At 47.9% G+C, this 17,234-nt stretch overlaps 1 protein-coding gene across 1 annotated transcript; it reads right to left on the bottom strand.

Annotated features, from left to right (window-relative positions):
- Window positions 1–3,477: 3,477 nt before the first annotated feature.
- Window positions 3,478–3,945, bottom strand: LOC119437413 (baculoviral IAP repeat-containing protein 5). Its single transcript, XM_037704447.1, has one exon. It carries the CDS (start codon window positions 3,943–3,945, stop codon window positions 3,478–3,480), a length of 468 nt encoding a protein of 155 aa, XP_037560375.1.
- Between the last annotated feature and the right edge of the window lie 13,289 nt (window positions 3,946–17,234).

The following is a 17,234-nucleotide window of genomic DNA, read 5'->3' as shown; positions in this document are numbered from 1 at the left end:
CATGGCGTATGGAGCCGCTTAGCGCATTTATGGACGCGGGGTTTGAAGTTTGATGTTTATTTCAGGCAACCAATGAATTATATACGTACATTTATGTATATCTATACACATATATGCCGTTGCGTAGGGGACCGGCGAAAAGGCAAAAAAAAAAAAAAAAAAGCCTGACAGGGCACCTGCCCCCCGAAAACCCAAATTCCCCCCCAAACAGACACAATGATCAGTGTTACACTTTAACCAAAACTATAGTACAGAGCATAAAAAAAACAATAGTCATAAGACCGAAGAAGCAGCTCAGTACAGTAACGCTATTGTACGTAAATCAGAACATTCATATTTAAGTCACTAGAAGGTATACAAGTGAAACCAAAAATACGACAAAATTAACGCAGGCAAATGACAGCGAATCATTTATTATAGCGACCTCCAAATGACACAAAGCGGGAAAAAGGCAACAGCAAATACTTTTGACAACATCAAACATGAACAAGGTTTATGTTTGTATTGATAATAAATATGAATGTACCTTCATTTTAAAAACACGGTATGAGCCGATCTCCTCAATCAGGACAGCTAGAAAAGGGTGTTACCCGCCGCGGTGGCTCAGTCAGCTCAGGCGTTGCGCTGCTGAGCACGAGATCGAGGGACCGAATCCCGGCTGCGGCGGCCGCATTTTGATGGAGGCGAAATGCAAAAACGCCCGTGTGCTTGCGTTGTAGTGCACGTGAAAGAACCCCAGGTGGTCAAAATTAATCCAGATCCCTCCACTACGGCGTGCCTCATAATCAGAACTGGTTTTAGCACGTAAAACCACAGCAAGAAAAGAAGAAGAAAAGGGTGTTGGTTTAAAAAAGTGTTTTGGAGTCTACAACTTTTTGGAGAGTCCATATATCGGCATTGCTACGAAATGCGCCGTCTCCTGCAGCCACTCACCGAAATGTATATGAGATATTATGGTCCTATGCTGACTCACCTTCAACGGCTTTTGCAATGACATGAACAATTTCCCCGTTCAGGCTAACCATGCATTCATGATAATTTTGTGCGCTGATGTGCTGTCGCTACAAATGACTCATTGTCCTGCTTCAGTTTTTTTAAAGATAAAGTTTACTCTTACAAAAAGCCAAAAATCACAAATGATTATTACATATGGACACGTCTACTTGTTCGTCTTACAGAGGAGACTGCTTTTCACTGGCTTCCAAATGTTAAACGTTATCGCTCGGCGCAGGACGCGCCTGCATGCATCGGAAGTTTCTCGAATGCTATCGATGGTTCTATCCGTTGTCTGTTGTCACAGAACCTTGTGTAATCTGATTGTATGCGCGACGCGAATTGTGTAGTACCGGTAGTACTTTCTGGCTGGTACGCGGGCGCCGGCAATTACGATGGAACCTTCGACGAGTCATTAATAAAAGCCGACGCGCTTGACCGGCTGCTCAGATTTTCGACGATCGCCGCCTGTGTTTGCCGCTGTCGTTGTGCTTGACTGTGTGATGACAGGTTCCTTTGTTTATTTTTTTTCTTGACGGTTCTCTGAGGCGAAGCTTCCCAGAACCCAATCGAGGACAAAGCCGTTTGTTGAAAAACACACAAACTTTTAATAAAACTAAAAGCGAGAATAAAGAATCAGAAAGTAAACACTTAGCAAGACATTACAGCAACAAACACATTTAGGGCTAGTATGGCGTTTACAGGAAAGTTCGGGCAGGGAGCGGGCGTGTGTGCGTGCTATAGTCTCGACGCGAAGCAGCGGAGACGAGACGACGAGAGAAGTGGTGTTGGTCTCACCAAAGAAGGTCGTTGTATCGGACTGTCGCACAGGCTACCAGTGCGTGGCAGCTCTGGCTCAGAGGGAGAAAACAGGCGGCTCGGCAGCACGGGTTGACGGCGGCGGTGTTCTGGCCGGGCAGCTGGTCGTGGAGCTCGGGCTCGTAGCCCGACAGCTCACGTTCTGCCCACGGGCGCAGAGGCTCACCGGCCTCGGGCAGCAGTTCCCGAACGGATGGAGTGGCGACGCCCAGGAACGGGTTGGCAAGAGGCCCCGTGAAGTCCTGGTGGCTCGGGTCCAGAACCCGACGGCCGTCTTCAACCCCCGATTCGGTGGCCGACCTTCGATCTCCTGGTGCCGCTTCTGGAACTCTTCCCCCCCCCTACTGCCAGCGCGGCTCGCTTTTCTGCCGCTCTGGCCGATTTGTCATTTGTTCATTGGTTGCTTGAAGCCCCGTGGTCTTTTGCGATTGGATGCCTTTTTCTTTGTTTTGTTTCTTGCGCCGCTTGTTCACGCGCCAGACGGTCTTCGGCGTCGTCGTTTTCCATCAGCATGGAATTCGCCTCGGCGCGCGCACTACTCGTCGTTTGCTCTTTTGTCTCCAACCACCACACCGTGTCGCACACCACAAATATCACCGTCGCGACCGCACAGTGTCGCGCACTACACATCACAGACTGTTACTTGTTGTTCTGGGCACAGGTTCGCCCAATAAAAGGTTAGTTTTGTGATACACAGGTTTGCTACTGTGTTCTTCATCGTCACTACAACGTGACAATATGTCGATGCCAGTCTTAGTGGGGGTGTGGTGCACACCGAACTTGTATGCCCACAGCTACATGAGGTATTCCAGACCTGCTCATATCAGGCCGATCCCGCACCCCCAGCGCTCCTTGTTGAAATCGCCGCCGTATGCGATGGCCATACTTCATTGCTGCTTGATGCTCAAACCATTTCACAACCAGATCATCAATCCCACGGACTTCTAACGCAAGCGATCCACGATTTTCGCAAAGTAACTCGTTCTTCTTCGCTCGCAGATGCCACTCACCGTCTTTCCGCCACAACGTCTATCCAGATAAACGTACAGTTGGTTACCCCTGCGGCTCTATGTAATTGGAAAAACCCTGGCAGATTCGACTAGACGCCCTTGTACCGTGACGCTTCCGCACTTTCCCGAAAACATGTCGGGAAACTTGCTTCAAAAGAAACAGAACCTCCGACGCACCAAACGAGCAATTATAACCCAGTGTGGTGTGAACTTCCCTGACAGGTTTACTTGCCTAGAAAAGGTGGCGTTGCGATGTTGCAGGGTTGTAGTACTTACGGGGATTGCACTCGTGTCGAGGTTGAACTTACAGCGGCTGTGACCGTTTTCTCGCTCATCAATAACGCCGCCCATTTGGCTCTTCCTGTCCGTACTACAACGCCACTATTGAAGACATAAACCTAACGCACCTGTCATGGAATTGCCCCGGGCTGCATCAAGCCGGTCTTCGCCACCTTCGTGCGACCGAGACGCCTTCGGCAACGACGTCCTGCCGACATATATAAAACGCTGGACACAAGGGCCCTACTACCGTTCGCTGTTGGACTACCTGCACACAACAAACCTGTTCATGTATTTGTAACAACAAATTTATTATGAAGAGAGGGTAAAAAAAAAAAAAACTAAAAAAGAACACGACCTAGAAGCTTCACTCGAGTCAACGTCGCCTGTTGCGCACCTTCTGAAGTTCTCGCGTGGCGTCACTGATAGCGTTTTGCAGCTCCTCCTCTTGCATTTCCAGGAACTTACGGGCCTTGTTCTTGTAGCGCGCAGCCTCGAGCGCTAAGAATTCCCTAGCCGTGATGTCTTGCGGCTTCTTGCCCAAGTTCAAAAAGTCACAGTTGGTCGAACGAGCATGCTCACTGCGTGGGTCATCACTGGGTTTCCACTCAGACATCTGCTTCAGGCAGACGTAGCACCTTGCCAGGTCCGGTTCGTCCTCGGTTGGGCAGTGGTAGAATCCTGCCTCGGCCATCCGCGCCGGCGTGCACTCGGCGTCCGCCGGTAGCGGCCAGTTCGTAAAGCTTGCTACACGCTGCTCGTAGAGGTTCATCTGGGCGTCCGTCTGGTGCCGGAGCACCGACTCTAATGAAAGCTGTTCACGGGGCTTGCGAGCCTCGGCCATGATTGTGAGAACGCAATCAGCTTCAAATCCTTGGATGGATTTCGTGGAAGGAGCTATAGCTCAACCCCGCTACGGGCGATCGGTCGTGAATCAGGCTGTAGTAGGAGTTGTGTAAATTAAAGAGGAGGTATAGAAGGAATAATAATCGTTGTGAATGTGAATTGTAGGGATATATTAAATCAGAGAGCGCGATTAATATTTGTTCGCATTGATGACGAGAAAAAAAAATTCACCGAAGATTGCGAAACTCCCTAGAGCGAAATTTGAGTGCAGCTGTCATTTCGCGATATACTGGCCTGCACGGACAATCTCTCTCGTGCTGCACTTCGCAAACGGAGCGAGGTGTGGCGGAACTGCCTCGCTAACCTGGAGATCGCGAGGGCCAGCGCGTGGGTGGCGCGTGTGCGTGATTCGAAACAGCCGCCGCAGACAGACCTCCCAGACAATGACAATGATGTTTATTTTCGCATCAGTAAAGCGTAATGACACGAAGGTGCGTGCGGAAAAAGCTGTCATTTCGACAGCTTGACGAAATGGGCGCTCACGGCACTGACTCAAGCACAAGCAGCCTATATAACGCTTCAGAAATTATAAAAAAATTACGCAAATTACGCAAATATGAAAAAGAAGGTTGTGTAGGCGAAGCGCGTTACTCTGGCGCCACCTCGTAGACATCGTTGCCGCACTACGCTTTCCGCCTCATAGTTCCACTGTTGTTGTTGTTGTTGTTGTTGTTGTTGTTGTTGTTGACCTGAGAGGTTGTGGCGCATACCCACAGTGGGGGATTGGCCGTGAATCGGGTGGTTATATTTGGCACATAAATACAATGGAATTAATGAATGGAATACTGGAGTTTAGAAAGGAAGATTTTGTGAGACGAGAAAAAATAAACTAAATAATAATAGGTTTAAAAAATGAATAAAAGAAAACTATGGTGGGAAAGGTGACAATAAGTTTAGCATGGTAATCGATTTGATTCTATGAGATAATTTTGGATTGCCACGCAAGCATTTCTGTGGCTGAACCCAATAATAGAGGCTCCAAAAGATAGAATTACAGGTTCCGATAAATCTAGGCCAATATTGCGAAGCGGGATTTCCAGTAGTCTTTTCCTTATTGCAGAAGAACGCCGACAAGACAACAAGAGATGGTCTATTGTCTCCGCTTCGCCACAGAATGAGCATAATGGTGAGGGGACCAGACCAGACCTGTGTAAGTAAAAGTTTAACGTAGGGATACGGCAGCGCAGCCTCGTGATGGCCACTTCAATTTTCCGGCTTTGGCAAAAGTCTCTGTGCCAAGGGTATAGAAGATGTCTGTATTCCAAACAATTGGTTAGAGCAGAGCCTGACACTGCCTGCATAATGACACTCCTGCGAAATCTAGCAGCAGTGACATGAGCAGTCAAAGGACAATACGGAAAAATTGGTCCGGTTATCGACGCCTTGGCTAGTGAATCTGCTATTTCATTTATAATAAGTCCTTTATGGCCAGGCACCCAAATTAAACGCAAACTTTTCAAATAACCAGGTATCAATGAATGAAACGTCCTCAATATGCGAGAGTCGCAAGTAGCGGTGAGGGATGAGCACAATGATAATGAATCAGTGACTATCACGGCAGACGTAATTGATGGGTCTAATTTGCGTAGAGCCAGCACCACCGCCATGAATTCGGCTAAAAATATGGGTATAAAATCTGGCAGCCGAAGAGAAAATGTCCAATCGAGATTAGGGGAAAATATACCAACACCTGATTTTTCCTCACATTGTGAGGCATCTGTCGCAATAACGATATTTGTTTGCAGGCTCTGCAGATGATCTTGTAATAGACCATCTAGAATGCTATGTGGAAGTAATTTTGAATTATTAGGAAAGATGTCATCGAATTGAATATCAGTGGCAACAGATCTGTCAGGAATCGGAAGTACATCACAGATGCGCACGTCCAATGGGTCAAGTAATTGTTGCGTGAATGTAATTTGGGGAGTATGTGAACGCGGCCAGTTTAGACGAAAAAACCAATCAGGTTGGGAAATGAATATTGTTTGAGAACGTCTCACCGGTGTTTCATAAATTCTCAAAAACGTCTGTACTGTCAAAAGACGGAACCTACACGAAAGAGGAGGAACACGGGATTCGAGATAAAGAACAGAATTTGCCACAAATTTAGGAAGCCCTAGGCACAAACGCAAAGCTTCTCTTTCTAAGAGGATCAAAGGGCGGGAAGTGTAAGCTGGAGCTCCAGAGAAGAGTGCGCAACCAAATTCTAATACAGGACGAACGTACATGCGATATATCATTAGAAGTATCTCTTCTCAATCCTATTCGACGATTGCTCAGCCTGCGCAAAATGCCAATTGCACGGGTACCTTTTCCAGTCACATGATCTATGTGTGGCCGCCAGTTGAGAGAGGCGTTATAAATTATTCCAAGGTACTTAACCGATTCTAGCTGTGGTATGTCTTGTAGGTGGTAAGAGAGAGAGATATGCACTGGGTCATTTACCGGAAAAACTAGAATGGCACATTTGCTGGTATTGAGTAAAAACTGATTAACATCTAGCCAGCTCTCCAGGGCACAAAGGTAAGTTTGCAGTCGTTGATATAACGTATGAATGTCATTTGCAGATGCCAAAAACGCAATATCATCTGCATAAACATAAGTTGTGACTTCTTCGTGATGGGCAATTGCGCTCATGAGAATATTAAAAAGCGCCGGGGAAAGGACTGAACCTTGCGGTACTCCTCTCGTTTGTTTGCACCTAGAAGACGAAAAGCCACTTTTGTAGCAGTAGAATTCTCTTTCACTAAAAATGAATGAATCCACGCTGTTATATAACCAGGAACACCACAAGATGTTAGCCGATTTATCAAAACAGTGTGTTCTACGGTATCATATGCTTTAGCGATATCAAGCGTCACTAAGGCAGCATATTGCTTATGACGTCGAGCAAGTTGTATCCGGCTTTCTAAGTCGACATGGGCATGCCAGATAGAGCAGCCAGCCCTGAAACCAATCTGACATGGACTAAGAATTGAATTATCGTTTACAAATTTCGTGATACGAAGGTGAATAAGCCTCTCAATTAATTTTACTACATTTGACGTAAGCGCTATAGGCCTGATGTTCTCCAATGTATACCCTCCCCCTTGTTTTATAAGTATCATTACTACTTTGGCAAGCTTCCATTGCAAAGGAATCCAAGCATTTTTAATCGAATAGTTTACCACGTCTAAAAGAATGTTCGGCGATTCTTTTAACAATATTTTTAGCATTGCATTTGTGATTCTGTCAGGGCCAGCTAGGTGCTGTATTTGGCAAGCGTTGGTAGCACCTTTCTAGCACGAAGAAATGCGAACAGAGCTCGCTGCAAGTTCCGCTGCACCCTCCCCTGCGTTTTCTTCGTCGCTCCTCATCGCTTTCGCCACTTTGAACTTTTTCATCGTTCGCTACGCTCGTTCGCTTGCCGAGACAGCCGCTTAACTCTTTCCGTACCGCGCCCATTGGGCAAGGTTCGCCCTCTATCGATGGTTTGAAAAGCCGCTTTCGAGAACTCCCGCGCCACTCACGGACATACTGTGCTATCGGACGTGAAGGAGGAGAACTATATTTTAGTTTTCTAAGCACTTCGCTTTTCTTTCCCGCAACGTGGTGATTTTTAAACGCGCTCCGAAGTTTCGCGATCGTCAAAGCAGAACGCAAAAAATGTACTGCTCCGGAAAGAGCGCGCGCGCTTTGGGAGATCGCAAATATTGCGGTTCCGCTGCTTCTGCAGGTGCTCTTATCGATACATCGAATAGCAGCGAGTCAGAGGACGCTGACTTTTCGTCGGACTTTGAGTCTGAAAGCGACGACGACGCAAACCAGCCCAGAACATCGGCGGCCGCTGCCCGGCACGCCCAAGTGTAGTGCTTGCAGTTACATTTTTGTAGCGGAATACCTGTTCAATGAAAAATTTTGATTTTTTTCGGAGATGGTGCCTAATAGACGGCAATACGTTTTGTATGTCTCATAACATTTTTTTCTTACTAGATACAAGCGTGTCTTTACAAACTTTGTTCAATTTTATCGCACAATCTTGATTTTAACAATTTATATCTTTTTAATGACATACACCTCGTTAGTAAAACATTATGCGTGAAAAGTGCATTCATTTTGCTTTCTGTTTATGTATTACGTTAAATATTGTGTGCAGTAGTTCCTTCAGAAAAAAAAAAACATCTGCCGTAACATACAAAAAGCACCTATTTTCCCCATAGTAGGGAAAGAGTTAAAGCGGTGCGCGGGTTGGGGATAGTTCTGCGCCTGCTCCAAAGCGAGCAGCCGACAGCGCGCGCATAGAGAAAGGAATACATAGCTTGCACGTGACGTCACATCCACGGGCTCGCTGCCGCGGCCGCCATGCTTGCGAACCGCTTGTCGCTAGTCTGACGCGCGCGCACTGCGAGAATCCGTCGAGCGGTTGTTTTCTCTGTGTCGTGACGGGCTTCTATTCATCTTTTCCGTGGACATGCCAGCATTTCCAACTGCACGGCCCTTTTGCGAGGACTGCTTCGCACAGTTGATTGGATCTGCGCGTGTACAGTACAAAGAAAAAAAATCAACTGTGCGAGAACGTCGATCCCTACACACTGCGCCTGGGAATGGTTGGGTGAATAGTTAGTCGGCGAGGAGGCTCGGAGAAGACAAAGTGCTCCTACTTGGAGAGGTAAGCAGTGAGTTTTTTTTTTTTTTTCACTTTCAAGGTCTCTCAACTGGTCGGTTTCTCCAGTCGGGTGCGGCGAAAGGGGCCGATCGGCCCACGGCTGGATCCCTGTCGCTGCGCGTCGGCCTCAGCACGCCGTTCCTGCAATTCGGCTTGCCGCTTTTCGGCGAGTCGTTTTTCGAGGTGTTGGTGTCGTGAGGGACCCGTGTTCATGGCGCTGTAGCCGAAGAGAAGCGACGGAGCCCAGTCAGTAGGGTCCGTTTTGTCGAACAGTTTAGCTGGCTTCCCTAAGAACGCAAAATGAACAAAGTTATAAAACTAACCTTTCGTTATACATCGCCGTTATCACGCTGTAAAAGTCCAAAGGAATTATTTACCTGCAATGAAGTGCGCGCCGCAGAATCGCAGGTTGCGGTTGTCGATGTCTAAGTTGGCACGTTTTAAGCGGCGCAGCTAAAGGCTGCGCCGCTTCGTGCTCGACGCTTTCGTGCGCTCGCACTGGTTCTCCACGGTCTTCGGTAATGAAAAGAAGTTGCTGATAGTCGGTTTTTTTTTCTCCCGCGGCTGTCACTGCGGTTGGAGCAACCAAATGTAATGCACATGACCATGGTGACAACACGTCTTGCGGGGCTTGCAACGACTGTGGGAGAGTGAGCGGTTCATATGCATGGCGGACGCATATCCCAGAATTCCTTTCAGTGACGTCAGTGCAAGCTATCTATTCAACAAGAGCGGACACTCCCATAGAGCCCAGTGGCCGAATTGACTGCAGCGCGCCAAGTGGTTGGCATCAATCACTTCCGTTTTCGGTTTTGGGCACGCGCATTTTGAACGCTAGCTAGCACGCCGGCTGCGCCCTTTGTTTTTTCTATTTTTTTTTTGTTGCTCGACCGTGGACGGTCTTTGTGCGGAATCGGTTTATTATTTGGTAAAAATGATTGGGAACGATCTTGTCAAGTCCCATCGAATCTGTGCCACGTGCAAAGTAGACGCAAGTCCCCTTGTGAAATGAGGAAATATTTATTTTGCTCTATATAAAAAGCTCGTTCCGCGCTTTTCGTGCGTTCATCCAACGTTGTGACCCCAGGTAAGCAGTAGTTCCCGTATGAAGCTCCACCGGACTGCAACAGCTGAAAAAAAGTAAATTACAAGTATGTTACAGTTACAAGCATTTAACAGCATGTTACAAGCATGTGTCATTTTGGTATTTAGACATAGGAATACTACGTGTAGAGGCTTATAGATTAGACAGTTTTAGTTTAACGTTAGCGTAATAGCGGGGTTAAGGGAAATAGCGTTACCGTTCCGCAAACGAACTTTGCAGAAAGAGAGTTTTAGTACAGCGTGATAGCGTAATTTGCGTGCGGGACGCTATTCCATGACGCTTTGAATTTCGCATACATAGGGCACCTAATTACATGTGTGTGTGTGTGCGTCCGGAAAGTGCGATAGGCAGCGCAATGGAAGCCAGGCGCGCGTTGTATTTTTCCTTCATATGTCCGTCGGTCTGCAACGAAACAGACAAGCAGTACAAGCTGTCTACCATAGCCTCCGAAATGCTCCCATCTCACAGGCCATATGCGGTCGTCGCGCTTATCTCCCGACTTTATCGATAGGTGACGCTCACATCTCGAAGAAAATTTCTCTCGTTAGGCTTAGGCGCGTTCGAAACGAGAAGCGATCTCGAAAGCTCCGCTAAATTATCCATAAAGATATGTCGTCGATCCTGCCTGAAGGTAAGCGAAAGCCATTTACGCAGTCATTTTCTACCAACGAAGTGAATTATTCAACAGCAACTCCAAATTCAGTTCGAAGTGGGTGGCCGGGACCGCCGCCATGTTTTACGTACACTACGCACGTAAACCACGCTAACACGGCAACGTAAACTCTGAGAAATAGCGTGCGCACGGTAAAGGGTATGGGTCGTTTAGCGTTCTGCGCGTGCTAATTTAGATCCCGCTATTCCGGTACGCCCCCTATTCCGGTAACCACGCTAAACTTCTATTGACTATTGACTCCAACCAAATAAGGGAATTTATTAGCCCGACGTTTAGGAGCTAATTCGGCTCCTTCTTCACGGGGTATTTCTTCGGAGGTGGCGGTGTGCCGCTTTTAAGAGGTCCATCGTAAGAAAGAAGAGGAAGGGGGAGAGAGCGTAAGGTGGGGAAACACTTGACAAGGCACCTGTTCTTGACAGACGAAAGAGGTGATAGGGGGGGGGGGGGGGGGGGCTACGGCTTTGCTGGTCGGCTGGGTTGACCGACGCTGGGGCCCTTTATTTGCGGGAATGCCGTTGACGAGGGGCGGGGGCATAACACGCCAAACTAACTTTGTCACCACTGCCGAGCTGTTTATCGCTGCGTCACAGCGCGCTGTGCGGCCAGCGTGCCTCAAAAGTACCCCAAAACGGAACGAAATCACTTTTCAGTAATGTCTGGCGTCAGAGAAAGCGGCACAAACTTCTCTTAGCAAGATGCACTAGACTACGCGCACCACGGCCGAGTTGGTTCTCGCTAACTGCGTCACAGCGCCCTGTGCGGCCAGTGTGCCTCAACAGAACCGAAATATGTTACAATAATCTCCTAGGAAGCGTCGGAAACATGTCCCAGCACGATTCATTTAACTCAAATTAACTGCGCCAGGACGGCGGAGCTTTTTTTTTCGCTAAGTCTCGATCCCGTGCCGTAAACCTAATTGCGTCGTATTCTGTCAAACAAAATTTCTCACCTTGCCGTAGTCCAATAGTGCAGTGGTGTCTTGTCCCAGTGCAGAAGGAACGCAAGAATACGCCGGGAGCCCAGAAACCAGGCCGACCAGGCTACATTAAAAAAAAATGTCACAGTTTCGCCCTAAGGGCGAAGCAATGAATGCGATAGCAACATAGCAATGTCATACGTAAGTAAGGTGAGCGGCTTTGGTAGCAATATGAATTGTAGTAAACATGAGCTGATTAAGTAAGCAGGTGTGCTGCGGCGTAAGTAGACCGACATGAAGAGAGACTCGATGACCACGAGGAGGCGCGTGTGAAACGGTGGTGTTGATGAGAAGCGCTTCCCGTGGGCAGCGCGTGCGAAGGGACACACCTGTAGCGCTGCACTGCCGACCCGGGCAGCATTGCATGTGTAGCGTGCGTTGGAAAATGTGGCCCGACTATTACTAACTGATTGAACAAGCGTGGTGTGAGCGCGCACAAACAAACATGAATAGATCACACTGAATGACTGCAGACAACGACTGTCAAAACGCTGGCAGCAAGCGCATATATACGCCGCAGCAGCGGGCGAAGGTACGTGCGGTCTATCGCTTCAACGGAAACTTAGCGGCGAATGCACGGCGCATAAAGGTTAGAGCCGTGTGGAGATAAGAGACGGTGCGGACGAGCGACGAGCGCGGTTGTTGGCAGCGTAGAAGTGCGCCCCCCCCCCCCCCCCCCCCCCCCCGCGCGCTCCCTCCGGCGCTGGCTTCCCGCTTCCTTGCTTGCGCGTGGGTGATTGAGTGCGTTCGCTCTCCGTGATAGCGCGCGTCCCCGCACGCTTCCGCTCGGGCATACGGCGCGCGGCGAAGATTTTATCTATAGGGAACCTCACGGCGACGGCGACGGCGACGACGACGGCGACGGCAGAAATCCGGTAGAAGTGTCCATATAATTGCTATCGCAATAAAACAAAGAAAGACGGGTCGCCGCGGGAGAGCGCTCAAACGCGCGCGCAGCCGTCCTCGCTCGCTTCGGGGGAGTGTCTGGCGGATGAAGCATGCATCTGGCGCGTCATTGGCTTGTCGATAGGTAAGGCAAGAAAAATAACTCGCAAAGTTTAAGTTCATTTATACGCGATACATTTTAGTTTTCGCGAGAAAGAACTTTAAAAATAAATCAATGCCTGTTAACTTACACTTTTTTTTTCGATGCTCGCGGCAGCTAACGTTCGGCATCAATACTATAGCGTGACGTATGGTGACGTGTTTCCTGTTGCCAGTTTTTGCCGAGTGTCCCCTCTTGTTCAATTTCTTTCTCTATGGCGCGCGCGTCGAAGTATAGAGGGGATGGAATTTCGTCTGGCGCAGTGCAAGCGGCGTAGCCTGACTGGCCGCAAGCGACGCTCGCCCGCGCGCCGATAACGTCGGACTATAAAGGGGTCTTAAACACTTTCACAGGCAGCTGCGCGTCAAGTACTGTTTAGTTATTGACATGTGTGTATACGCAAACTGGCCCAACTTTCTGATAATTAACTCACGCGACTGCAGCGCTCTCAGGAAAGACCCCCACTTGGCAAGCTGGTTGCACACTGTGCGCACCTTGGCTGCAACGCGACTGCCCAGCCGGCGGCTGGCAGATAAACATCATTCAGCAGTGGGGAGGTGTACTGGGGTAAAAAGGGAACAGAATGCCCAGTGCAAGGCTACTGACCGCGGTGCCAACGATATTCTGGTACCGTATACGAATGCCACATCACAAAGTTGCGTGGCTGATCGGGAAATCCACGGCGTCGCTCGAGCAACTCGACCGTGTTTCGAAAGAGCGAGTAACCGTGCCTACTCAACAACATGGAGGAAACCGCGCGACTGGCTTCACTGATCCGTGCACGCTATACTCCGTGTTACAATAACCATGCAACGTTGTGAAAGTTAGAGCTAGGGTCGTACTAATCGGCGGTGCCATTGGCACGGTCGTTCGTTGGCATAACAATGATATTTAGCTGAGCGGCTTCCGTCGCGGCGGCCGAATCACAATCGCCAACCACACTGCAGTCAAGGTGACCGCCAACCAGTAATCGTGCGCATACCTGCGAGCAGCCGAATCGCATCAATGCGGATCGGCGCCCGGTTAGTAGGTGCTATATATAGGTAACGGTGCTTCGAGAAGGCTGCATGGCACTGCACGGTGGCGCTGCGTGTAGAATGTAGACCTGACCCGGCGAAGCGCGTGTCGTGCAGGCCGACTCGCCTGGCCGACTCCTCTTGCCGGCCGGTCATCGACGTAATTAAAGGACCACGCGTGGCGTATACGAGGCCAGTGGCGAACACCGGCAGCTGGCCAGCGGCGACGACGTTGCGCCACCGGCACGCACCGGCGTGCACTGACTGACGCGGTCGGAGCGCGGAGATCGAAGCTCCGCCATCCGTGACCCGAAGTCAAACGACCTGGCTGGAAGCTGGGCCAGACGTGCGCTGCACGGAAAATAAAATGACGAATCTGCGCGCCACCGCTTCGCGAGCCTTTATCCTCACGGACGAGTGATGGCTCTCGTCGGCGCACGTGGTTGGCGTCGCCGCTGTAATTTGCCACGCGCGTGTCTGCGTTCTGGGCGCTTGTCTGTCAGCGCGTCGTATACGTGTGGTTAAACGAACGAGGAAAGTCACTGGCGATTTAAGTGTAAAGGGCGAGATAAATGCGTTAGCATCACGTCGCACCACTTCGAGGTCCCGGAGTCATGATTTAGGCAGCGTTTACCAAACGTGTTTTTCGAGAGCTCACTCGACACACGTCTTGCCTCCGTTCGAAAAGCAAAGTGCAACTGACAGTGGTCCGGAGCAGACCACCCTCAGCTGCACTATAATATATATACACACATATATACATACATATGTATGTATGTATGTATGTATGTATGTATGTATGTATGTATGTATGTATGTATGTATGTATGTATGTATGTATGTATGTATGTATGTGTATCAAGGCAGCCAACAGACGACACCCAGGACAACATAAGGGAAATTACTTGTACTTACTCAGTGAATTAAAGAAATGATAAATTAATGGAAATGAAAATGGATGAAAAAACAACTTGTCGCAGGTGGGGAATGATCCCACGTCTTCGCATTACGCGTGCGATCCTCTTACCAATTGAGCTACCGCGGCGCCGTTGTGCCACCCACTTTCCCACCCATGTTTTACTACTAGAACTAACCCTGGGAGTGTTAGCCAGCGCCACCACTCACAAACCTTGGCGGCGGTTGTGGAACATCCTTTCTGCCTCGAAACATTGAGTGACTCGAAACATTAGTGAGTCGATACATCGTCAATGAAGTTAACGACCACCGAAAGCAACGTACTGTATGGACAGACATGTAGTCACAGCAGGGTTATTCCGCGTGAAATGTCCCAGACCCCAAATGCGACCATCGTCGGTCCTCTTGGAAAAAAATGGGCTAGTTCGCGATTGTGTGATTGCGGATTCATAAAGTATTTTTATCGAAAAAAAAAACATTCGTGACGTAAGCGCTGTTTGAAGTTTTCGTGAAGATGCAAAAGTTGCTTGGAGGTAAATTTTTATAAATCAAGTGTGATACTTGGATCCGGAAGTGAACCATCGACAACAACATCCACATATATGTGCGATCTCTACTGGCTCATTCCAAGCGGAATAACCCAGACCCTAAAAGCGATCATCGCCGATACTCTTGAATGAAATTTGGATAGTTGACAATAGTGTGAATGAGGTCCCGCAAAAGTATGTTTTGTGGGACCTCATTATATGTAAAAGTATGTAAGCGCTCTTTGAAGTTCCCGCGAAGAATCAATAGTTGGTTAGAGGTACATTAAAAAAAAAAAAAAAACTCAAGTGTGAAACTAAGTACAAATACAAATCTTATTTTAAAATGTGCCACTTGCGTTGATCTCTCATGTGACGTCATGATGCCTTAACTGGCTCAGTAAAAAGCAAAAAAATTATGCGTTTTCCGGATTTTTTTGCATAAATGTCCTTAATGTATCAGCTATAATAAATTTTATCCCAACCTGTTGCTATCATCATCAGCCTATATTATGTCCACTGGACGACGATGGCCTTTCCCTGCGATCTCCAATTACCCCTGTCTTGCGCTATATTGTTACTATAACCTGTTGCTGTATTTTCTATTAAAATATTTTGAAATTATTCGAAAGTACTTTTCAAGAAAATTACTTCCAAAGTTGGCAGAAAATGACTTGTTTCACGAGATTGAGACCTAAATTAATTATCAAGGCCCTCAAGATGAAAATACGAGAGCTAGCTCATTATACTCACCAACCTCTTAACTCGTGAGCTAGAAATTTTAATTCTAGTATATTTTGTTTGAGGCGAGAAAAATGTTTTTGAAGCCCACAACTAATCTCATCGGTAGGCACTACCAGACTGTGTATTTACTGCAGAACACGTACGTGCCACAATTGCCACTAGTGTTCACTTATGACGTCACATTAAAGAACAACGCAAGTGTAATATTGGCTACGGGCCTGGTCCGTGTACCTAGTTTCACACTTGAGTTACAAAAACAACACAAAAATTACCTCGAACCAACTTTTGCTCCTTCCCAGAAAACTCAAAGAGCGTTTACGTGACCGTAAAGAGCGTTTTGTTTATTGTTTTTTTCGAAAAAAAAAAATATCGTTGGCGGGACCTCATTCCCCCTGTTGCCAACTGGTCCAATTGCTGTTTTTTTATTCTTTTTTCTTTTTTTTTCTCAGAATAATCGGCAACGATAGCTTTTGGGGTCTGGTATGTTTTGCGTTTAAGCACCCAGCACAGAGCGGATATATGTATAGGGTGTCCCAGCTAACGTTAGTCAACCTGTCCAACGACAAAAAAAAAAAAAAAATTATTAATACAACAGGGTGCAATTTACAATTATAAAGCCTACGGTGTTCGGTAGCCAGACCTCTGTTGACCGAACACCGTAGGTTTTATAATTCTATGTTTCACCGCGTATTTTAATTTCTTTTTCGTTGAACAGCTTGGCAAATGCTAAAATTACAGGGTTTTATGTGCCAAAACGACGATCTGATTATGAGGCACGCCGATAGTGGAGGTCTCCGGAACACTTTTGACCTTCTGGGGTTCTTTAACAGGCACCTAAATCTAAGTACACAGGTGTTTTCGCATTTCGCCCCCATTGAAATGCGACCGCCGTGGCCGGGATTCGATCCCGCGACCTCGTGCATGCTTAGCAGCCCAGCACCATAGCTACTAAGCAACCACGGCGGGTCGCTTGCTTGGCTAATGTTAGCTGGGACACACGGTATATGTGGATGTTGTTGTCGATGGTCCACTGCCGGCCCCAAGTTCCGGCACGTCGAGGTTTGGACAATAAGGCCTGGACGCGTGTATATATATGCCTCTTCATAGTGTCTGTCTGTAATATGCATATAGTGTCTGTAGTTCTCTTTTATTCAACGTACCTGGCTTTCTCGTCACTTTCTATTCGTTGCGCGCGTAATAGTTTGTAAAACGACAAACTATGAAATTTCTCACGAACTCATTATTAATCATGTAAACATAATATGCATATAAACACCACACAGATAGAAAGGCAGCAGCCTAGCAGTTGTCTCATGAAATGGCCACCCCTCCAACTCACTTGCAGAGAAGAAAAAAAAAAGAGGAAAAAGAAATGAGGACCGAGATAAAAAATACACCGCCCCAGCACTCTGTACAGATGGTTAAGCAGCGAAGCTGAAACGTGCGGCCCCGGTGTTTAGCAGCGGGTTAATCCCGACACTGTATTGAAGCGTTTCTCAATTATTGGTTACATGTTTGTGTTTATAGTGGAACAGAAGCGCCAATGGCGGGCGGATGCTGCTAACCACGACGCCGAGCTAACTC

Source organism: Dermacentor silvarum, chromosome 1 (assembly GCF_013339745.2).
Source record: "Dermacentor silvarum isolate Dsil-2018 chromosome 1, BIME_Dsil_1.4, whole genome shotgun sequence".
Classification (NCBI taxonomy): Eukaryota; Metazoa; Arthropoda; class Arachnida; order Ixodida; family Ixodidae; genus Dermacentor; species Dermacentor silvarum.
The sequence above is the reverse complement of the archived record's forward strand: the minus strand, read 5'-3'. Positions and strand labels throughout refer to the sequence as shown.

Excerpts from the sequence above, each read along its gene's own strand:
- LOC119437413 (XM_037704447.1), bottom strand. The coding sequence starts at position 3,945 with ATGGCCGAGGCTCGCAAGCCCCGTGAACAGCTTTCATTAGAGTCGGTG.